The sequence below is a fragment of the Perca fluviatilis genome, chromosome 12 (genome assembly GCF_010015445.1).
Source record: "Perca fluviatilis chromosome 12, GENO_Pfluv_1.0, whole genome shotgun sequence".
NCBI lineage: Eukaryota > Metazoa > Chordata > Actinopteri > Perciformes > Percidae > Perca > Perca fluviatilis.
Window position 1 is genome coordinate 14,837,201 of NC_053123.1, and position 23,899 is coordinate 14,861,099.

The following is a 23,899-nucleotide window of genomic DNA, read 5'->3' on the forward strand; positions in this document are numbered from 1 at the left end:
ACTTTGAATATTCAAAACTCACTGCAACACATAAGGTTTGAACACCCAACCTTCAGTCTTCTAAGCATTCTCCTTTCACCCTGAGATATCTGACCCAACACACATGACTTTGCTATTTGACTTCTTCACTTAAGACTCAGTGATATTTAGTATAGTGATTCATAAAAAATGTCATTAAAAGTCATAGTATAGTACAGTACGTCGAAAAAAAATCATAAAAAGTCATAGTATACTATGTCGAAAAAACTCTTAGAATAGTATGTCGGCAATAGTTGAAAAAAAGTTATAAAAAGTCAGAGTATAGTATGTCAAAAAAAGGGTTAAAGATGTCATATTATAGTTTGTTGAAAAAGTGATAGTATATCGATAAAAGTCATAATATATGGTATTTAAAAAAAGTCAGTATAGTATGTCAAAAATTGTCAAAGTATAATATAAATTTATTATATATATCTAAAGAATGGTAAAAAGTCATAGTATATTATATTGAAAAAAGTCATAAAAAGTAATTGTATAGTATGTCTAAAAAAGTCATAGTATAGTATGTTAAAAGAAATTATAAAAAAGTCATAGTATAGTATGTTGAAAAAAATATAAAAAAGTCAATAATTAAATTTTATGTTAGCCTTTTAAAAAACCTTTAAATATCCCACATATTTTTAAGTGGTGATATTCAACTTTTCAATGAAATTCATACTAATTAAAACCATTCCCACTTTTCCAACAATCCAGTTTAGCTTTAGCAATTTAAAAGTCAAACCACCTTGTAGAAAATTAGTTATTGAACTAGAAAATGCATTTCCTGCAGAAAATGCATGTGAATGCTGAAAAGCTAAATTTTATTTATTAAATTTTTTCGAAATAAAACCCATTGTGTTTTCAGCATTCACATGCATTTTCTGCAGGAAATGCATTTTCTAGTTCAATAACTAATTTTCTACAAGGTGGTTTGACTAATGACATCAGCTGGTTCACACTGATTGGATTCATTTGGGGAGTGCTAAATCAGCCAAGTGATTGGTCTTAGCTTCAACAGCTGATGATCAAGCCGCAAAACAAAATAAAATATACTATAGAAGCAGTTCACAGTTGGGAAAAGTCTAAAAGTTGTGGTTTGCAGTCTGCATGGTGTGACGTCTCTGCTGACAGCTCAGAAAACTTTCAGTAATAAATCTTCGATGCAGCATTTTTACCAGCTATTTCAGATCATTTAGAATTGACTTCCTCGCTGATATTTTCCTTGACACCTACAGAACTGTAGCGGAAACTAACAAGGGAAGCCGATGTGAGTACGTTGCCAGCTGTTAATAGTTTTGTTTGTCTGTAAACAGATTTTGTCACCGCAATAGTGTCACAACCGTGATAGATGCAGTCACGGAACCTTCCAGGTGCCTAGTTGATGTCAAAATGAAGGCCGAGTCTGAAGATGGGTGTGGTCCGAGCAAGGACGCCGGAAGTAAGGGCATAGGAAGTAGAGAAGGGGCCAACCCACTTTACGCTACAGCATTGTGGATGGTGTGATCCCATCGCAAGATGGTCTCTCATTTTCTTTCATACTAATGACTAAAATAGCACAGTGCACTGCTCATACATATACAGTAATGTCTTATTAGTATTTAGTGGAATGTGAGCGCAGTGTGGTGCATGGAGGGTGGTGCATTGAGTTGCTCAGCAGGCTGCTGTGAGTTTTATTGCATTTCCCAGGGAGAGCAATATGATGTCATCATTATGTGTCTCATCTACAGTTAAGACCCCATTTCCTGGTTTGACAGCTGAGCTAGGGGATAAGGGGTTTCTGTTCTCATAATAAACTCAAGGAAAAGTTTCCTTCCTCACTCTTGCACTTAAACTATGTTTTCTTACTCTGACTCTACCCATAGCAGCATACGTGTACCATATTTCTGAACAAAACTGCTTCAGTTTCGGCTTGACATTTCATGGAGTAAACACTTTCAGGTCTTTTTCCATTTTTTATTTATAAAATTAAGCTGTTAAAAATATAGCACACATTCATTGTGACTAGTGAGACCTTAAACATACTTAATATTTAATAATTTCTCCCTTTATAACAAAATGCTTGCCTCTTTCTACAGATTCTTTACAAGACAAATAATTTAGAACAAAATGAAAACATCAAGGAAGAGAGGGAACATGAAAACTATGAGCTGCTGGCTTTGTGCACAAGCTTAGGGCAGGCTCTTAAACCACACATACATTTATACAATCTTTAATATTAAAATAATCAGAAGATGACTCTTCAAAGAGCTGAGTATTGTGTTTACATGAATGCTTTGTACAGTTTCTCATTCGGCCCTAGTAATGCTATGAGAATGTAGCACTCGATATACAATATTTGTCAAGATTTCAAACCCACAAATAAGTCCCGACAAGAGTTGAAAGTTCAAAAAGTCCTGAAACCCTGGAGGCCCTTTATCCTCATGTCTGTTACACATTCAATGTAATGTGTAGGCAGTATAATGCAAATAAGGCTGCCAGTTTAAGTTACTGTTTGCTATATATTCATTACAACAACAAACTCCAACCCTTTTGCTAATATGTAGCTTATAAATAAATACAAAATTCAAAAAGTATGTCAATAGTTACAGTAATAAGGTACGGGAAGTATTTTGGGGAATGAAGTTCCAATTTGCAACATTTATTTTATATTATAAATATAAACCAAGATCAAAAATGATTAAATGATCTGTCATCACATTGAATATGAATGTGCCTGTAGACAGTTGTTGACAGACAGACAGCCTTGTGTGATTACGTGTTGTGTGTTGTGTTAGTGTATGAATGCATAAAGTAATGAAATAAAGCAATCAGGCTTTTTTTTTTCAGTGAGATATACAGTTTTGTCCATATTGCCCAGAACTACATTTTAACACAAGGCAGGGAAACCAGAAACCAAATATACGGTGCATTTTAATTGACTTCTTCGATCATTACTTCAAAATGGGTTTTAGGCCGCTGAGACAGACAATTCAGCACAACAGGTTAATGGTGTACTGCCAGCTACTTTAAACAAGCCTCAAACGATCTATTTGTCTATGCAGAGAAAATGCCTGATGCTGTAGCTGCAGAGAATCTCATAAGTCCTTGAAAAAACAACTCATACATTAAAAATGCATGCATGAGACATACACCTTAGGGCTGCACAATTAATCGAATTTTAATCACGATCACGATTTTGGCTTCCCACGATCAAATTTGCGTGATTGAGCGATATTTAAAATGCGTCATTCCCTTCATAGAACAGTTTTTGCAAAGCCAATCTAGCGCTCCATAAACCACTGTCTGATCACGTCTCCATGAGCCAATCAGAGCTGTTCCCTGCCTGCACCGCGCAGCTTAGTTTCTAGATGTAGACAGTCACAGAGGACAGAGTAACGTGAGGAAAATTCCACAACAGGTAGCAGTCGGTCATCATAAGCCGGTCACAATGTTTACCAGTTTACCAGTAAACGCAACGTTTTGTCCCGGCTGTGTTGTTTTTCAGACAACAGCAGTGACCAGTGCTAGTTTGTGTCTTTTAGCTCATAGCTTTAGCAGCAGACTGTTGGACGTCCCGCTGTTGGAATCCTACAGTGAAATACAGACGCACTACACTGTTTAGCAGTCAGCATTTTAGCCGTGTTTAATCCAGTTACTACTGTGGCTAACGGTAGGCTAACGTTACCTGCTGTGTAACGTGTTATTAGTGTTTACTAGCGTGACATGCAGTGATGTTTATGTTGCCTCTAACGTGGGTTTCGGAGCATCAGAGTGCAACGCAGACATGTAAGTGGCAGTGTAATGAGCCACAGAAATCCGCGTAGCTATTTCGTCTGCTAGATACCAGGCACCACATGCGCCATTAACGTGAACAGAAAATTGCGTTGCCTGTATCTTTCACGGCAAACATGCATGTGTGGAAAGCGGTCGCACAACACCTGAAATGGCATACTCCTTCACAGTATCCTTCAATAAAGGAGGAATGTAGCACAATATGGATGTATTAGTAGGAATGTAGCACAATATGGATGTAAAAGCAGTTATAATTATATAATTATTTGACAATAAAATTTGTTTTGGCTAAAATCAACAAATAATCGTGATAATTAATCGTGATCTCAATATTGATCAAAATAATCGTGATTATCATTTTGGCCATAATCGTGCAGCCCTAATACACCTGTATATTAGTAGTGTCTTTTCTGAGATTCAACAGTATCTCCTGCACAGAGCCTTGCAGTTCCTTTGGGCATGTGGAACACATACAGTGTTAACAGCTGCATGTGTGCGTGTGTGTGCGTTTGCCTCACTCAGTTATATAACATGCAGGTAAGTCGCTTTGGTGTCCACTCCTATTACATTTTTGGCGGTGCATCTGTAAAATCCTGTATCCCTACTTGTCGGGTGTTGTATCACCAAGGAACCTTGAGGGCTAAGGTAACGGTTGCCGTAGATACGAGCCTGACCCATCACCCTCAGCTGTGTCAGGTCTGGTGTTTCCCAGGTGATTGTCGCCCGGGGTGTTGCTATCGTCAGGCACGGCAGCTCCACCGCAACCCCGGATCGTGTGTAGGTCGCAGGGGAGGGGCCTGTTGTGATGCGCGGGGGGTAGGCAATGACAATGACGGGAACCGTGACGACTGAAACTGAGGAGAAGTCTTCGGTGGTGGATCTGCAGGTGTAGGTGCCACGGTCGAACACGGAGGCCTGTTGTACTGTTAGTGTTCCATCCTCTTGGACTAGATATCGCGAGTCCCCACTCTCGCCCTGGGACAGTACCTTGCCGCTGGGCATGGTCCATGAGAGAGAGCCATGGGTGTGAGAAGCAGGGCAAAGCAGGCGAAGGGTCTCTCCATTAATGATGCTCACTAAAGGAGCTGTTCTTGTGCTCACTGCTGGCTCTGCGATGCGACTAGTTGAGTGGGGTGGAGGACCAATTGGACGAGGTGCAGCAGGTAAAGGCTGGGCTCTGTTTAGGGGCTTTTGAGTAACTGGTATTCTTGGATGTAGCGTCTCAGGCAACACTGGCCTTGAGCTTAAGGACTGAGTTGAATCCAATGAAGCTCCTGAGTGAGGGACCTCTATTAAACCAGCACTTTTCTGCACAGGCATTCCCCTTTGTGGAGATCTGGCCTTCTGCTGTGGCTCAGAGACCTCCAGCTCCACCTGTATCCTTGTCTGTCCTCTCTCACCTCTAACCACACATACCAAGGTCCCGCCATCACTGGCCCGCACTCCTCGCAGCTCCAAGGAGCCGTTTCGGTGCACAGTAAGTCGGCTGCCGTAGTAAGGAGCTGGCAGCACGCTATTACCAGGCAGAAGCCAGGCCAGACGAGGGGGAGGGGAGCCTTGGGAGGGGCATGGCAAAACAACAGTTTGGCCTTTTACTGCCTGCTGCTTCACTGTAGTTACCACACCCACAACTGTGTTAGTAGAGTTTTTAGTACCTGTGTTACTAGCAGCTATACCACTACTACTACTACTACTACTACTACTAAATGCATTTCCTCTGAGTGTGCCAGTACCAGCTCCATTATTAGACACACTGCTGCTAACAATGCCAACATTTCTGGAAGTACCACTTGTCCTGCCATTGTCTCTACTGGTGTTAGCATCATTACCAGTCTTTCGTACAATGACTTCATTATTGTTAGTCCCAGGATTCCTTTCTACACCATCTTTTCTAACTGCGCTGGGACTGTTACTATTACTCATAATGCCAGGTCCATTTAGATTTATTCCAATGTTACCTGCTTTAATGCCTATATTCCTAGCCACGCTCGCCCCGACACCGATTGCACTGCTACCAAGTTGTGTTGTAATTCCACTAAAAGGCCTGTTCAATACATCTTGACTATCACTCCGAATGGCAGGATTAAAGCTACTGGTTGCTATGTTAGCTCCAGCGTTTGGTACAATGTTTCTTATCCTGCCATTATGATCACTATAGCTACTATTACTGCTGTTATTGCTACCAAGCTTGCTTGTGTCTCTATTGGTAAATCCATACTGGTTTATCCCTGCATTATTAATGCTGTCCCCTGATCGACTGTTATGATTAATGCCAGGCCCATTGCTAGTACTCCAACCTCTTCCTCCCACATGGCCACTCAATCCATGGGTGGGAGCCTCCACCTCCAGGCCCACCACCATGCTCCTCTCCCCGGCTGGGTTGCTTGCTCGGCATGTATAGTTTCCTGTGTCGATCTTTTGAGCCAGACGAACCTCCAGAGTTCCATCTGAAACCACCACAACCCGCTCAGAATAAAAAGCAGATCCCAAACTTCGTGGAATGACACGTTGTGACGGGGAAAGCCATGTCACCGTCGGGGCGGGAACTCCTGCAGCCTGGCAGCGAATTGTGGCGGTTGCTCCATGATGTACTTTAATGACGTGGTGGCTTCTGTTATCAGTGAAGGTTGGTGGAGATGTCATCATGACCTTTACTTTGACCTTAAAAGATTAAATTTGAATGAAGGATTTAAGTTACGACCAAATTAATTTGTCTTTTCATTTATTCTGTGTATTGTGAATGAGAAAATTAAAGCATAATTAATTAATAGAGTAATATAACAACATTTTAATTTGATTTTCAAGTATAAATGAAAAACTTTGTTAATAAAAGTAAATGAATATTCTTCTGCAGGAGAAAATATTTGTCTTACCTTCATAGTGTCTTGACCTCCTTGATTCTCAGCATAACATGTGTACTCTCCCTCTTCTCCCATACCCACTGCTGGAACCAGTAATGTCCCATTGTCAAACACAGTTAACCTCCGTGCTCGCCCTCCTCTGTCTTCCCCCTGCAACACGCTGTTCACCATGGTTCCATCTGGTAGGCTCCAACGGACAGCTGGGTCAGGCAGTCCTGATGCCAGGCAGTCCACCTGAAGGCAACAGGATTATCATTGCTATCATTTAAAAGTGTTGGTGGCTTTTATTTTGATGAAAACTGAACTTCTGAGAGCTGTTGAGTGATGCATACTGTACTGTACATTTAGGCTTTATTAAGGCTGTTTTAGTCCCTTAAACATAAAACTCACAGTAGAATCACTGCTAAGCCACACAAATTTGGGCGAAAAGCTTGTTAATGTTTAAATGAAATTAAAAATGAAGGCCAACAAAATCCCACGGTGTCCTCTTTCTTGCATTTTCACCCCGCCCGACATTGTTTTTCACTGAGCTGTTAAATATTCATGCGTGAAGTACATTCCCCTGAAGGCTGCTGTTGATGATTCATAACAGGCTATGACTTGACAGGTCTTTCTTTTCTTTTTAGTCAAAAAATATCAAGCCCTTTTTGATAAAAACAAAAACAAAGACACAGCTTGAAGCTGTAGAAACCTTTGGCACCACGCCCAGCGATAGAAGACACCCAACACACAGCAAAAATAACAAAAAATAAGGCTCTGAAAGCTCAACAGTGGAGGTGTGGGAGATGGAATGTTTTAGATTTAGATTTCAACAGAGTGGGGTGTGTGATATAAAATGAATTACTGTTATTTGTTTATTGAGTAAACATCATTACTGGGAGCAAGGCAGAGATGAACTATGATTCTGCTTTTTACATTTAGCTCACCTTCAGTGGTTTGCCAAATGACACCATCTGATTGAGTGGCTGCTTGGGCTCGATCTTGGCAGGCTTGGTAGCTACAGAGACACGCAGGAGGCGATAATCATCTGAGACCTTGTTGCGTGCGATACAGAGGTAGTCTCCAGCATCCTTCTCTGTTACTGCCTGAACTGACAGGGTGCCATTAGGGTGCACCTTCAGACGTCGGTCAAAACTGAAATTCAAATGTGGACAAACATAAACAAATCACAAAAACAATACACATATAGCGTGAGATAATGCAACTTTCACAACCCCCGTACCTGAAGTGCACGTCCACCAGTTTCCTGTGCGGGGTCCTCCAAATGATGATGGGTGATGGGTTGCCAGTTACAGAGCAGTGGAGCTGCAAAACCCCCCCATATTGGACAGTTGTGATGGAGGGTGACACAGCGACAATACGGGCTTTATTGAAGGGGGAGACGGGCAAAGCAACTGAGGCTCTGCTTTTGTCAGAGGGGGAAGAAAAAGTAACTCTTGTGTTGTTTAAAATGCTGGGCGAGACTTTGGTGTTATTTGTAGGCACTGTGGACGGTTGGAAGAGAAAGGAGAGTTTTGTTTTGTTGATGTTGGTCAAGTGTGTGGGGGAGGCAGTGACTGCTTTATTGATTTTAGGAAGTGAGTAAGTGGAATTGGGTTGGTGAGGGTAAGATGATGAGCGAGAAGAACTAGGGGACAGCGGCAAGGACTTGGCTCTATCAAATGGTGATGAAGGGGAGAGTCTAGTGGAGTTAAATAGATTTGAGGGGTGCCTGGGGATGGACAAACTTCTGTCTTTATGAAGTGAAGATGAAGGAGTTTTTTCAGTAGCAACTGCTTTTGCTTCTTCATTTCTTGCTCCTCCCTGTCGCCTCTCTCCTTCTGAGCCCCCTTTAATTTCTACCCTCACTGATCTCTTATCGGCTCCGACAGCATTACTTGCTGTGCACTCGTAATTCCCTAAATCCTTAGGTCCAACTCCTCGAATATGCAGTGTCCCATTGGGCAAGACGAAAAGGTTACCATGGAGAAACTGGGATGGCCGAACTAGAGTCCCATCTGGGATTCGCCAGCGCAGACTTGGTGGCGGGGCACCTCGGGCAGAACAGTGAGCATAAACAGGCCTCCCTGGAGACAAGAGCAGGTGTTCCTCTCTGGGTTGCTGTATCACCGGGGGCAACGAGGACACGTGTACACGCACAGAGGCACTGGCAGCACCTGCTGAGTTGGAGGCCACGCAGCGATACACTCCTCTGTCACTAGGTAATGTTACTGATATATGAAGGGTTCCATTTGTGTCCATAGTAATGTGCCTGGTTGAGGGAGCAGTGGAGGTCAGGACAGAACGGTCAGGCAGAACCCAAGAGAGCAGAGGGCTGGGAACGCCATCCGCCAGGCACTCCAAGTGCACATCTCCACCCTGATGAATGGTAGCTTCTCTGTAGCTGGCCAGCTGCATCCGAGGGGGGCGGGTCCACACTTCCAGGGTGGTTAGCAATCTATCATAGAACAATAAAGCACACACATGCTCAATATAGAAACACATAAACCAATTTACAATATACATTTCAAATGAAACAAATTATAAATAGCATATGACACATTTAGGAAACACCCACCACCAAGGCATGCATACACAATTAAAACAGGAATCCTGATCACACAGATACAGACTTCATAAAGAGAGATTTGCATTTGACTTTAGGCTGCTTAAAGATGTTAAATCTATTTCGTCTGTAACTGTACTTTCACCTGAAAAGTGGGTAAAATACCATCACAGCATACATAGTACTTAATAATTAAACTGCAGTTTGCCTTAGGCCTTTGCAATTAATGTTGAAAATATTTTGTCCCATGGTCATTATAACTGAATGGTATACATTTCATTATTAATATTCCTAACTGGTATCAGTAGTCTCACCTGTCACGACCCAGAAAGCTGTGTGCACTGCAGATGTATGTGCCCCTGTCCTGCAGCTGAACATTCTGGATAACAAGGGTGCCATTTGGCAAGACCTCAAAACGCTGAGCCCTGGATTGGATTGACATCACTGCTCCTGAGAGAGAGAGAGAGAGAGACAATCAGACAGACACACAATGAGAGAGAGCAGCAGTGAGGAGACAGAGTGGGAAAACAGAGACAAATTTGGAAAGAAAGTTAGAGAGTGAGTAAGAGGAGAAAAGGAGGACCGGGCACATGCCGAGTGGCACAGCGTGAAGTAAGCAGCAGTGATGCAGTGCACAAAATGTTCCATTACTTTCTTGCAATATGTCTTTCCCACATGGCAAGTGAGAGAAAAGCCTTTTGTGTGCATGCCAGTGCGTAATGCTGGGTGTTAATGGGTTATATCATCAGTATAAAATGTGTTCATATTCTAGTTATAGTACACACTAACTCTGAGACTGATTTTCCTTTAAAATCTATGACCTTAGGATGTAAATACAAACCTTTGCTTATTCTGTTTCAAAGGTACAGTCTGTAGTTTTTTTCAAATTAGTACAGTGCCCGTTCAAAATGTGTTTGGAATGGGTCGATTGCTTGGCCTGTGCTATTGCTGCTTGTAGCATTCTCCAGAACCCTTGTAGCCCAAAATTACTTACAGAAGGACCCCAAAGCACCTAATATGCAACCACACTGTATAGCCTATTACTGCCCTACTGTGTACTTCTAACTGAGAGGAAAACATTGTACTACATTTACCTGACAGAGAATGTTGCAGATTCAGATTTTACTAACAAAATGTTACAATTTAAATGTGAAGTAATCAGGGACATTTGCCTCATGGACTCACGGTGCTACGCCATCTGCCACCCAATCCGAGCCCATTATGAGATCCAATCAGCAAAAATCTGCATTAATCAACCACCAGAACCAGACCGAGTAGAGAGACTGACTCACAAAGACGGAGTCAGACAGCTCCGGAATGTGAGTGTGTGTGTGTGTGCACTGCTTGAGAGAGAGGTGGGAAAGAAAAGGTGGTAATTTCCAAACAGGCTTAGTGGCTTGGCTGTTAATGTTAAGTATGTATTTGATTTGTGGGGGTATCGATATATAGTGTCTGGCTTTTGTTTGATATCTAGTGTCGGCAAGAATGCCTTTTTATTGAATTTCCTTTTAGTGAATGCTCTGAGTGAATTTAGGCTGGGCTTTTATTGCAAAGGGTAGACATGGAAGAGCACTTTTTATTCTCAACATTTTTAACTCAACCTTCATTGTTCGGTCTTTTAGTTTAATTTGCAGTTTATTAATATCCAATATCCAATGCTGTCCAAACTGCTCCAAATTCCAAACCCCACGTTCATTGGGTACCCAGGAAACCAAGTGTGAAGTTGATTGGATGAACAGTTCATAAGATATTTCAAAGACAGATGCACACACACACACACACACACACACACACACATACACATACATACAGAGGTTCACCGATTTATTAGAGAGATGAATTATATGTATATTCTCATATATAATTGACTTCTGGAGAAAAAATAAGCATTTTTAAGTTTCCCAACATAATAAAAATAGATTAAAGTATAAATTAAAGTAAAGGCCTGAAGCCTGTTTCAGAGAGCATCTGAAAAACGTTGCTGAGTTTTTACATCAGTCCTTGAATCAGATTTGTCTGGCCTCCAAGTGGATTTTGAATGTAAAGTGCAGATAAAACTGAACCCTGATTTATCTATTCATACCTTTAGGGGTGTTTTTGAACATTTGCATGTGTGTGTATGCTGAAATAAATGTGTATATCTGCCGCACTGTGTGTACCTGTCGCAACCTTGGTCCATGTGATGGTGGGCTTTGGCTCTCCTTGAGCCTCACAAGCCAGCCTGGCAGTGCTCTCTGCTGGGAACGACACTGTCCTGATGTGTGGGTCTGCAATCCTCGGTCTGGATCTTGCAACTGGTGCCTATGAAAAAGTTTTAGTAAAGAGATTATAGTGCCAATGTAATGAACCATTGATGATTATAACTAGAGGCAATGAAAGCATGGCTCCACTAATGAAAGATTCTCAACTTTCGTTACGTTGGTCTTGGAGTTTTACAGTACTTTTTCAACTAAACCACAAAGCATGTGGTTGGAGTACTTGCAAGTGAACAACAACTTCAGTACAGCAATGGATACAAAAAAATGAGAATTGTTTACTCTAATAGCAAAAATTTACATTACAGTAATACAACAATGTTATCAACAGATAATTTGGCCAAGTGCTATCTGTTTAAAGATTTTCTAGGAACAACACCTAACCAAAACGATAGATGAATCGAAATTTAGTTGTGGAGGTAAGGATGAATACCATTTAACATCTGTACCAAAAGCCACAAGCTACAAGCTAACATTAATATGTAAACTCTTTAGTAAAAAAAAAAGTTCAGGTTCACAAATTCAGTATGGCATTACTGTAATCCCAGATTATAAATCATTGCTTGTGGACCCAGTGGTTTGATCTGCAGAGACTTGCCAACAGAGCACTGGAAATTAATTAACAATTGATTATCTTAAATCCCTTGGGATTAGGGTCTCAAAACACATAATGTTAGTGATTATGGAACATGTGTTTTTTATATCTTCTTTAGATCTGGCAGGGAATCTGGCAGAGCTCAGTAAAATCCGTGAAATTAAAGAATTGTCATAAACATCCCTGAGGTTTTAAAGCAGGTCATGTGGATACAGATTAGACTATTTTCAGATCTTTTGTGCATTTCTGCTAAGCTTTTGCCCAAGGGCTTGCAAAGTCAAGTGCAGTGTGTGTGTGTGTGTGTGTGTGTGTGTGTGTGTGTGTGTGTGTGTGTGTGTGTGTGTGTGTGTGTGTGTGTGTGTGTGTGTGTGTGTGTGTGTGTTTATGTGTGTATTTTCTGGGCCAGCACTCACTTAGAAAAGAAATGTTAATTTGAGTTTCACTTTGCTGACAACAACAAAAATAGCTTAATATATATGGACTGCAAACTACATTTAAGAGTGCACTTTAAGAAATAACTAATTGAATGAATGACTGAAAATAGAAAAACATTACATAAATTAGCAATTTAATTAAGAAATAAAGAACAAAACGTGGCTAGCTTGGCTCTTACGCTTGTTGTAATGCATGTTGGGTAAAATAATCCACAAAATAGCAATACTATGTTATTTGAATCGATTTGAACTCACCCCAGGGGCTGCAGGGAGCAAAGGGGAGGGGGGCCAATGTGGCCTTCTGCTGTGTGAATCAGGAATAGAATTAGTTCCAGGGTTCTTCCAGTCAGTAGGTCGACTCTGGTTTGGACCCCCAGAAACAGGCCTCCCTCTGGGATCAACTTGGACAACACTCGGCCTCTCTCTGGATGATGCTGTGGTACTTGTTGATGTTGTTGTGGTACTTGTTGATGTTGTTGTGGTAGTAGTAGAAGATGTACTGGTTGTAGATGTTTTGGCTGAGATGGCAATTCTAGTACTACTAGTAGGAGTAGTAGTTTTAGTAGCCATAGTAGTAGTAGTAGCAGTTGTAGTAGTGGGGTTAGGAGTTGTGGGAATAGATTTTAATGAGAGTGTAGTACTAGTAGCGGTAGTAGTAGTAGTAGTAGGAGAAGAAGAGCTAATTGAAGAAATACTAGTGGGAGTAGTATATTTAAGAATAGGAGTTGTTGTAGTAGTAGAGGTGAGAGTAGTTGTAGTACTTCTGGTAGTGCTAGATGTTGGGATAATAATGGTAGCTGCAGTAGTCATGATGGGACTTGTATTCATAGGAGTACTTGTAGTTGTTGTGGGAAGTGTGTCCTCACTAGCTGTAGTAGTATACATACTCGTGCTTCCAGCAGGACTAGAACATATGCTCTTGAGAGTAGTGGAAGGAGTTGTTGTGATTTTTGCATTAGTAGTAGTAGCCACAATGGGGACTGTGGAGGAAACAATCGAGGAAGGAGTGGGCAAGAGAGAGGTGGAGGAGTGGGACACATATGGTACACCCGGCAAATTCCTCTCCAGGTCTTCACTGTGTTTGCTTGGGGGTCTATCATTGTGTTTGCCTAAGGCTGTATGTGTTTTTGTGTGTGTCTGTATGCTATGTGTATGTGTCCTGGCGTCAGTGTGTGGCACATGTGTCTGTGTGATCGCAGTATCTGAGTGAGTGGGTGCTGGTGTCGGTGTGTTGAAGAGAGTGGACTCTGCAGTCTCTGGGATAGTGGCTGACTGAGTCACCATGTCTATATGTATCTTTGTGTGAGAGGGGGATAATGAGGTGAGAGAGGAGGGAGTCAATGAGGGGGGGGCAGATTTTGAAGAAGAGATACCATCAGCGTTACCAACAGCAGGAGACAGAAGATTCAGTGCAACATCACTCGAAGCAGTCCTAATATGGTCAGTCCGTATCAACAAAATAGCTGGAGATGTGGTTGTTGACGACAGGAACAACATATTCATGTGATCTGTGGTAGAGTCAGGTGTCGTAGTTTGTAATCTTGGGTTCATAAGGTCAGGGAGAGGTTGAGGTGGGGTCAAAGGTCGTCCCCTGGGTCTGTTGATGATTCGTCTTCGCTGTCCGATCATCCTGCGAGAGTTCCAAGGGCTTTGAGGCTGTGAGTTTGGAACTAAATTAGGGACAAGTTCCGGCCGAGTGTTCTGAGGCCTGGTTCTAGATGAGTTGTTGTTTGCTTCTAGGACAATTTCATTTGTTCCAGAAATTGGCCTAGATGTGGCTGGTTCTTTCTGTGTCTCTGGATTTGTCACTGTCTCTATCTGTGGAGATGCTTTCTCTGTCTGTATATGTGTCTCTGTCTCATTCTCTATATCTGTCTGTGTTTCTGTGGACATCTCTGTCTTTATCTCTGTGTCTGTTTCAATGTCTGTTTCCATCTCTGTGTGTGTTTGCATTTCTGTGTCAACAGTGTGAATGGGCTGTAGGCCTTCCTCTTGTAGATCAGTGTCATCAACAGATGACCCTTCAGATTCTGCTTCCTCCCCTGCTACCTCAGCTCCACCTCTCTTTGTATCATCATCTCCCTCATGTCCTCCTGTGTCTCTACCTTTGACTCCTCCTACTGGTTCAGCTGTGGGCTTCCCCGCTGTGATGGTCTGGCTGTTATTAGTGTTAACAGTCTTTTGTCGTATTTTAGCCAGGAGGTCAGCCCATTTCTGAGGGTCTATCCTTTGTTTGTTTGTGGTAACTCTATGTCTGTTCTCAAAGCGGTTTCTTCTCTGGTCAGTGGATGATACAGGTCCTCCTCCTCTTCTTAGGGAGCCTTCTCTTATAGGTCCACGTCTTCTGGGTTTTTGGATTGGATAACGTCTGTTTGGGGGAGGTTGGAGAGGTCTTGGACGCTTCCTATTGCCAACAAAACTTCTCTCTTCTTCTTCATCTTCATTACCCGATCCTTCCTCCAATAGTAATGGAGCTCGTATCTTGGTTGACCGGCCAGCGGCTGACTGTGGCCCTCTAGGAAATGAAGTCCTAAGTGGAGGTGGATGTTGTGAGTTTAACTCCAGCTGCATGGACAGAGAGTCACTGCCGTACTGGTTGATGGCAATGCAGCGGTAATGACCAGCATCCCTCAGAGAAGGATTAGGCAGAGAGAGACTCCCATTTGATTGTATTGTGAGCCCACCTGATACAGCTAATCCCCGCCGTACTATGTTTCCATCTGGTAACAACCAACTTATATGAGGCACTGGTGAACCTGATGCCTTGCAGTAGAGATTGACGTGCTCCCCAATGTTTCCGGTGACAGGAGGTCCCACCTGCTCTCCTGAAAGTGGAACAGAGGACTCCTCAACTGCCAGGCACAGCGGGAGAACATTCACATCCCTGCCTGCCCGGGCTATGCAGTAGTAGATCCCTGCATCTGAGAGCTGTACCTTGTGTAGAAGTAAACCAAAGGCTGATGCCCGGAGCCTACCATCTAGGCTGCTTGAAGGGGAGATGAGCTTGGATCCATCTGGGAGAATCCACTGTACTTTGTGATTACCAGAACTTAAAAGAGGGCATGATAGCTCCACCTTACTTCCTGTTATTGTCGCCAATGCTGTGGTGGTATGATTAGTTGAAATTAGCACCCATGGGTGGGAGGCAGGGGAGGATCTTGAGGAATGAGAAGCAGGGTCCGGATGAGCAGAAACTCTTGTTGAGTATATAAGTTGAACTCTGTGTCCATTAGACTGCGCTCTGTTTAGCTGTAGGCTAATGGCTGGCTGTAGCAACCACTGTGGTCTAGCTTTAACAGAAGCTTTGACTCCAGTGTGATAGTATCCGTCTGTCTCTGCTGCCTGTCTGTAGCGGTATGCCAATGCCGGGGCTTTACTCAGCATGATCTCCCTCTCCAGGTGAACCGCAGTTTCACTGTAGTAAGCTAGGATCCTCCAAAGTTTCTCATAGCTCTGTCTCTCCACAGGGCACTCCAGGGAGAGTGACAGAGCAAGGGAGAGAGGAGAAGAGGAGGAAAGGGAGAGATCTGGAGGAGGAGCAATATCCTGGAACTCAGAAGAGTAAGTAATGTTGCAACCCAGATCGACACTGCCCCCCTGTTGGTCAGACAGACTCAGAGAGGCAGTGCCTAAAGGCTCTCTAAAGGATTTCCTTGATTGGATTTCACTGGGTTCTGTCTCCAAAGGTGTGTCTCTTCCTGGGGAGGGGATGACAGGCAAGCTGCATGATAGGTCAGTCTGGTCAAGCAAGCCCTGACCTTGAATGGAATTGGGCGAGGAGCAGATTGGACACTGAGGGCCGCTGTGACATTTCATTAAGCCTAATTGAAAATGAGAAGCATAGAAAAATTATGTCAGAAAAGGCTGCATTACCACCTTTGGCATATCAACTGTGGATAACAGCATAGCAACTATACAAACATATTTGTGCACATTTCAGCTTTCTGCACATATTAGTGGTATCATATATTAGTCATGCCAGCTCTTCTTTGGCATATATTATCCTTTATAGCTCTTACTAATTTGGTATGGTTACTTTATCTACTCATAAATCAGAAAAATGCATCACTTCATTATTACACAGCAATCATTAACCTATATTCCAGCTGCCTGCACACATCAATGCTGTCATCATGGATTAGTCATGGCAGGTTAAGTCTGGCATATCAATGAGACACATTTCACGGTCCAGCCCTCACTCACATCTCAATAACAGCCATAAGACACACTGGAAGAGATACAGAAAATGAAGAAAACCAGAGAAGAATGTGTGATGAAAAGCAGGTGAAGAGATGTCAGAGATATTGAGGTTAACAAAACCAGATGTATTAGAAAGTGCAGTACAATAATACCATCATTCTTTCATCTGGCTGGATTTGACATGTATTAAAATTTATAGAGTGGAATATTCAACAAATTAGTCTTCTGTTTCTCAATCCATTTCCCATGTTCCTTCTCACCTTATCTCCATATTTATTTCTTCTCACTCAAGTAACCTACATGCTGCATTAACCACCGCATTTTTGCATCTCTGACTGAATTAATCTGTCTCAGAGACACAACCAATGACCAGCATAAACCGTGTGTGCTCATTGGAGACAAAATAAAATGAAAACAAATCATATCTCCGACGCGACAGTCACCTGGATGAGCCAGACTCCAAGTGAGAAACCAGTTCATCCTACAGTCACAACTCCACGGATTAGCCTGCAGCATAAGAGTCTCCAGCAGAGGTGCTGTCACAAAGGTCTCCTTGGGCAGAGTGGTTATACTGTTGTTGGATAGGTCTAGGTGTCTACAGATGGGGAAAACAGAGCAAAGAAAAGATTGGATGAAGAGGGGGAGGGGGGACACCAAGGTTGAATCAAAGTCATAGAGGAATGAATGAAGGAGTGGGAGTGGGAGTGGAAGTGGGCAGTGAGAGGTTAGGGGTAAGAAAATTTATAATTTATTATCATTTCCATTATGATTTTCATGTTCAGACCAAAGTTTTTCCTCTCCTGTAGTAATACAAGTGTATCAGAAAAAGGGTAAAAGACAATGCTATCTCTTTAGAGGTGTATTTGTCTAACCACCAATGGATGTTACCTTTTTCTGATCAAATATTGTAACTTCCCCAACAATGATTATTACATTATGTGCTTTAAAGCTCACCTGAGTGTAGAGAAGTAATATGTATTCAGCAGGGACAGTGTGCACAGAGTGTGAGGGTGCAGCTGATGCAGCCTGTTTCCTTGCAGACGCAGCAGCCTGAGGCTAGGCAGCTGGAGCAGCGCCCGGGGGTGAATGTGTTGGAGGAGGTTGTGATCCAAGTAGAGCCGCAGCAGTGAGGTCAGGCCAGAGAAGGTCAGAGATGAAGAGATCTCTCTCAGCTTGTTATAGCTCAACTTTAATATCTGTAGGTAAAAGGGGGAGGAAATAGAGCAAGCGAAAGCAATTACAAGGGCAATCAAATACAGTAATAGGCATCAAAGCTGATGAAGAAACCAAGTATCTGCTCTGGTCATACGCCTGTCAGTGGACACCACATGCTTGTAAATTGAATTTATGACCAATGATGTGAGGGGAATTGGAATGAGGATGAAGAGTTGGGTGAAAAACTCTTTGTAAGCAAGAATAACTGAATGCAGTCTGTGTAAAATTTTAAAATATGGGAAAATACGTCCAGCAGCACACAACCTCATATATTTGCTGAAAAACTGAGAAATAGCCCACAGCATATAACCAGACGATATACAGTATGCTGTGAGTTTATCGATTCAAAGCAGGGAAGACTAAAAGGATATCCTAGCACTGGGGGTCTTCAACTTTTCAAACATGAAATTTAGCCCTTTATCCTCAGTAGAAGACTCCAGGGGATCTATTGATATTCTAGTCATGCGTGGAGAACCCACCAAATTTGAAGAAGTTACATCATGAAAACCATGTTGTGGAATTGTGTTTCTGTGGGGCTTATGATAAATCTACTCTGCAGGAAGGCTATTTAGCTGGGAGAATTCCAGCTGCAGACAGATCTAGCACATGAAGATGTCAGCACTTGGAAATATGGATCCTATTATCACACAATGGCAAATATATCAGTATCTGCCTGGGAGATGAAGGGAACAATTGCTTGTTGAGTAATAACACTTCCCCACAGACTGCTAACTCTGCCCTAAGTTGCTGCTAAAATGTCTAGTGTGTTTCCTGTCACTGAGCAGTGAAAAGAATGATGGCACATAAAGTATGCATTAGTTGTGCAGAAATTAGAGAAATGTGCTAAAAATTGTGAACAGAATCATGTAAACTGTTATATTAATTTGCATCGTGGCTTTACAGAAGAAATGTAAAATAAATCCGCAAGATTTAGGAATATTTATTAATGTAGCACCCTCTCTAAATCATACCAAACTCTTGACAAATGCTACCTTGACATTCCCTGCTTTATTTAAAAATCTGTTCTGAAATCAGCTCTTTTTAAGCTTTTTAAGTTTAAATATATTAATCTGTCATAGGGAGCTATGCAGACTGTAAACTGTAGGTGTAGAAGTTTTAAGAGCTGAGCTTTCTGCATCAAAGCTCCTGTATGGTCCTCCCTGCCTAAGGCTGGAGAGGGATTAAAGTACTTTTGTGCAGACTTGGTCCAAGTTTGATTTGCACGACTGTGTCCTGCAAAAACCTTTATCTCCTAAGAGTCAAAGGTTAAATATGTGACAAGACAATGTTATAGTTTCCCCATTAAAAGCCGTAATATTTTATAAGCCACCATCAATAGTTTGGTTTGGTGGAGGACAGTTCAGGACACTCTCAATGTTGGCTGCTGTTAACTGTGTGAGTTACAGGTCTACTGTAGTTCCATGAAGAAGAACTGTGAAACAAATGGAAGAAGAGGCCTCTGTAGAATCATCTCCACTGCCTCAAAATGTTGGTTGCCTCAAATCGTTTTTTTTTAAATGTCCAATATGTAATTTATTTACTGTAATAAATCCGAAAATGACCCCAATGTGTCAAATACTACCTTTTCTGACAACAATGCTAATTCCAGTATTTTCTCCTTTTGCAATTTCCATTCCGTGACAGAAGGGCTATAAATCGAGAAGAGAGAACGGTGAGTTTGCAGTGTGTTTAGCGATTGTTGCAGTAATTCTAAGCCAATAAATTGTGTATTTCAGTCGGGTGGAAAAGGACGGCAAGGTAGTGATATTTTTAGCGGTTCCTATCGTAATTCTAATTCGAAGAAGTGTGTCTGTCTGGCGTGTGGAGAGGACGGCGAGGTTGTGGGGTTTTTAGCGGTTCCTATTGTAATTCTAAGCCGAAAAAGTGTCTGTCAGTTGGGTACAGAGCTTTGCGTGAGCACAGGCTTTTATGACAATAAATCAATATAGCCAGCATCTAATGTTAGCTATTCTCGCCAGAATTTTGAATTTGTACTGCAGTAACTATTTTAAACACTAGCTGTCAGTATTACATATTGCACCTTTAACTATCCTACCCAATAATCATCCGCTAGTTTGGTTTTGAATGGCATTCCTTCTCTTTTCAGTCCTATATTGGTGTGCCAAATACATGTTGTTGTTGCTCTTCTATTGTTTACCTGTAGTGATGTCATATCTCTGAACGCTGCATCTGGGAGATGGTGGAGGTCATTGCTGTGGAGCATCAGAAGCTCCACCTTCTTTAGCCCAGCCAGAGAACTGTCATATATACTGCTGATGCTGTTGAACCTAAGGGTGGCACAGAAACAGCATCATCAACCTGAGATGTCAGTAAGTCAACAAATAATTATAGTTCCATATTAGGTAAATAAAAGCACTATATTTTATGTTATTTGTGTGTGATTCCATTTATTCCCTTACCCTAAATTTATGCGGCGTGTGTGTAGAGGCAGGCCAGAAGGTACAGTGAGCAGAGAACGAAAAGTACAGTGCACTTCGCTGGCCTGGTAGCAGTTACAGGTCCTTGGACAGCCCTGGACCATGGGCATCACAAGTGTCAGCACCAGGAGAGTCAGCAGTGCCACCGGCATACACACACTCCGGTACATCTTCACTCCGCAAGAGGATAAGCCACGCTGGGATTATCACTGCCAAAGAGAAAACGGAAGTCAAGACTTATGGAGAGCAGCAAAGTGCACCGCTGTGACATGTCTCAAAATCCAGATGGGAGCCTCTCTCGCGCGCTCACACGCGTACACACACACACACACACACGCCCCACACACACACACACACACACACACACACACACACATACACAAGTCAATTTTATTCATGCAGCCCAAAAACACAAATTTGACTCAAGAGGATTTGCAATCTGTACAACACATGACACACTCTATCCTCAGACCCATAGCCACTCTGACACATTGCACCTGTCTGAAACAAAACAGACCTTTGGCCCAGTAGGTTCATTGAATGACATATCACCATATCAATAAATAAAAACACTGGAAGAATTTAAAAGGAAGAATGAAGGATAAACTTCGAATTAGACCCCTATTAAACTCTCTCTCTCTCTGTCTCTCTCTCTCTCTCTCTCTCTCTCTCTCTCTCTCTCTTTTATCTAATCTCACACAGGCGCACAACTAACTGTAGAGCAATAGCTGCGAGAGGCTTTTTCAACTTGACGCTGAAATTAAAGTAAATTACGCGCTGTAGCAAGAGGTATCCAAGATTAATAGATTACTGTAATTCATAGTCGTGGTTGATAAGAGCATACCTTGAAATCCTTTGGAGTTATTTCACAGAATTATTCATTTTGTCCATCAAATATTGATTTTTATCCAGCTGCCCGGTTCGGAAATTTGATATGCAATTAACCAGTTTATTCACTAATAAACTCCGAGATTGTTGAACTGAGAAGAAGGTCCCAAAAAAGCTTGTCACGTAAAATGTCACTAAAGACAGCGAGGAAAAACGTGAAAAGTAGCCACACTTTTGTCAACTCCGCACGCCAACCAAATGCTTTTCATAACATCCAACAGGTCTTCTTGCGCGCCTTCTGAAAAGCAAAGTAGCGCTGGAAGCGGTAGGCGGACTACACAAAGGCGTCTGGCGCTGCGTGTGTGCGCGTTTGTGTAGATGACAGTGAATGTGTGTGAGTAGTGTGTATTTGAGCTTAGGAAAGGACTGAAGTGAACTTTGAGTGACGCTCAGGCAGAGGGGTTTGTCCAAGGAGGGGCTTTCTGGGAACACAGAGGTAACAAGTAACTGCGCTTCAGCTGCTTTTCTCAAATCTTTACACTCTGCATGTAGGCCATAGAATTGGACATCTTCCCGAATAGCTGCAGCTCATTTTACATCACCATTATATCAATACATATCATTATAACTTCTCTGCTCACTCTATCTTTATATATTTTGTGATTTAATTAGGGGAATTGTTATGGCTTCTAGCTAGATTCACCTCACCAGTGCACTTATATAACTGTAGCTAAATAAACGTTTTCTTTTCAAAAACAGAATTTCTTTTGACCGGAAAAACCTAATGAAACTTTCTAATGATGTGGCCTAATTAAGTTTTTCTCATGTATTAATTCATGTAACTGTTCCATTATATATTTTCTGTAAAGTGTATGTCCCTACATTACTGTAATGTCATTAACATTTCAGTGAATATTTCACACTGTCATGTTAAAATACATCCTTGTGTTGTTTAATATAAAAAAATATCAGAAATAGCTTTATGTTATCTTCGACAGATTGTTAAAACCCTTAAATCCCCTGAAATAACACAGAGTACATGACCTCTGTGTCATCAATGGTAGCTATATCACAGGTTGCAGAATTTTTGGGATAAAATATAGTTCTAGTCAGGTCTCCAGAAATGTGGGTAAGTAACTAAATAAGGGATTGTCTCAGGTTCTCAGGCACCCCATAATGATCACACCTCCTTCTAAGAGACGTAAATGAAGGAAGAACAAAAATAGACTGATGCTCCTCAGCTGTTGTCTCCTGTAAGCACAGTAACCCCCCACCACCATCCTTTGTGTGTGTGTGTGTGTGTGTGTGTGTGTGTGTGTGTGTGTGTGTGTGTGTGTGCGTGTGCGTGTGCGTGTGTGTGTGTGTGTGTGTGTGTCAGGGTCACCACTGAATTCTCACATCAGCTGCCTGAATAATGGATTGTTAAATTAATCTTGAATGACTGTTTATCCCCCCAGCTTGACAGTCGACAAGCGAATATCCGTAACTATCTTTGAAAATGTGATTTGATGCTTTACATTCACCAGCAAATTCCTCTCTGATGATTTTCAACAGATGACCCAATCTCCAGCACCCTATAACCCCTGTCACTGCAGGCAATGTTGGTGTGTGAGGGCTTAACAGTTCTCATGCTGCACTGATTTCCTGTAGCTGTGATATGGCTGTGAAAAGCATTAGGCTCAATCCCAACTCACTTCATTCAAATACTCATCACTGTATTGGAATGTGTTGGACCGTAATAAATTAATCTGTGTCTGTCTGACTGGAAGGAAGGAAGGAACAAATCAAGACATAATGTAATATCAATGGCACTTTGGGGGAGGTGAATGACTGAACTAATGAATGAAGGGAGACAGGAGGAAGGGATAAAAGGAAAGTGAATAAAGACATTACTGCATGTTGTTGACTTATGGACAGACTAGCTAAATGAACATTGAATTAATCACTCAATCAATGAATCAATGAGTCGAGTGGATGGCTTACTGCCACTTAGTCTCACTTACACTTGTGACTTACTTTACAACCTACAGTCCACAACAAGTAAAGTACCAGTCGGGTTCTTTATGCCCACCAGCCAGCCTCTCCCACTGAGACTTTAAAAAGTACACTGGTCATCAGTGCTCTCTATCTTTTTGTCCCTGGGGTTTGGAGCTATCTAGGTCAACCAATGAAGTGCTGAGTCATGATTTCAGGAAGTAAACAACGCAATGTCAAGATGAGACCAGCTTGATGATATGTAATTTCAAATCGTGCGCATTATGTATTCTTTTTGATCTGGCTTTGATGTGCGAATAAACTCTTTGTCTAAAGTCCTGGCAAAAAAAAAAATCATTGCATTCTATTAAGTTATGGTCGTCTACAAGTTCTGATATTTGCTTTATTGAACTTATTGAACATTTTGTATTTGTTCTCATTGTGGCAGAAAAGCTAAGAGTGATACAAAGTAGTGGAGAGAACAAGAAAGGTACAGAGAGGTTTTTACAGAGGTGCTACATAATCTCTGGGTACATTTAACTGCGTTAAAACATAATCATTTTGTCATCAATGTCTTACTTAGTTGGAGTTCACATGGTGCACCTTGCAAAAATAAAAGAAATAATAAGAGAAAAGAAAAATAATCATTACAAATGTCCCCCCTCTCTGTCAAGGTTATACTAAAAAGTCAAAACAGGAATAAAGGGATCAGAAAGGGCAGGAAGCCAAGAGCTGTTCTTCGAAAAACCAAGACCTTTAATTACA

At 41.8% G+C, this 23,899-nt stretch overlaps 1 protein-coding gene across 2 annotated transcripts; it reads right to left on the minus strand.

Annotated features, from left to right (window-relative positions):
* Positions 1 to 4,098: 4,098 nt before the first annotated feature.
* LOC120570436 (matrix-remodeling-associated protein 5-like) lies at positions 4,099 to 21,537 on the minus strand. 2 transcript variants are annotated; one of them, XM_039818784.1, is made up of 12 exons: positions 21,177 to 21,537; positions 20,315 to 20,541; positions 20,053 to 20,182; positions 17,634 to 17,875; positions 17,123 to 17,274; positions 12,735 to 16,300; positions 11,355 to 11,496; positions 9,510 to 9,645; positions 7,873 to 9,087; positions 7,577 to 7,784; positions 6,663 to 6,884; positions 4,099 to 6,450 (listed from the first exon to the last, which is right to left on the minus strand). In XM_039818784.1, the coding sequence occupies exons 2-12, from the start codon at positions 20,500 to 20,502 to the stop codon at positions 4,312 to 4,314; spliced, it is 8,340 nt and encodes a 2,779-aa protein (XP_039674718.1). In that variant the 5' UTR covers positions 20,503 to 20,541; positions 21,177 to 21,537; the 3' UTR covers positions 4,099 to 4,311. The 2 variants fall into 2 exon arrangements, with proteins under 2 accessions (XP_039674718.1, XP_039674719.1); XM_039818785.1 differs by lacking the exons at positions 17,123 to 17,274; positions 17,634 to 17,875; positions 20,053 to 20,182; positions 20,315 to 20,541; positions 21,177 to 21,537 and adding an exon at positions 16,575 to 17,116.
* Between the last annotated feature and the right edge of the window lie 2,362 nt (positions 21,538 to 23,899).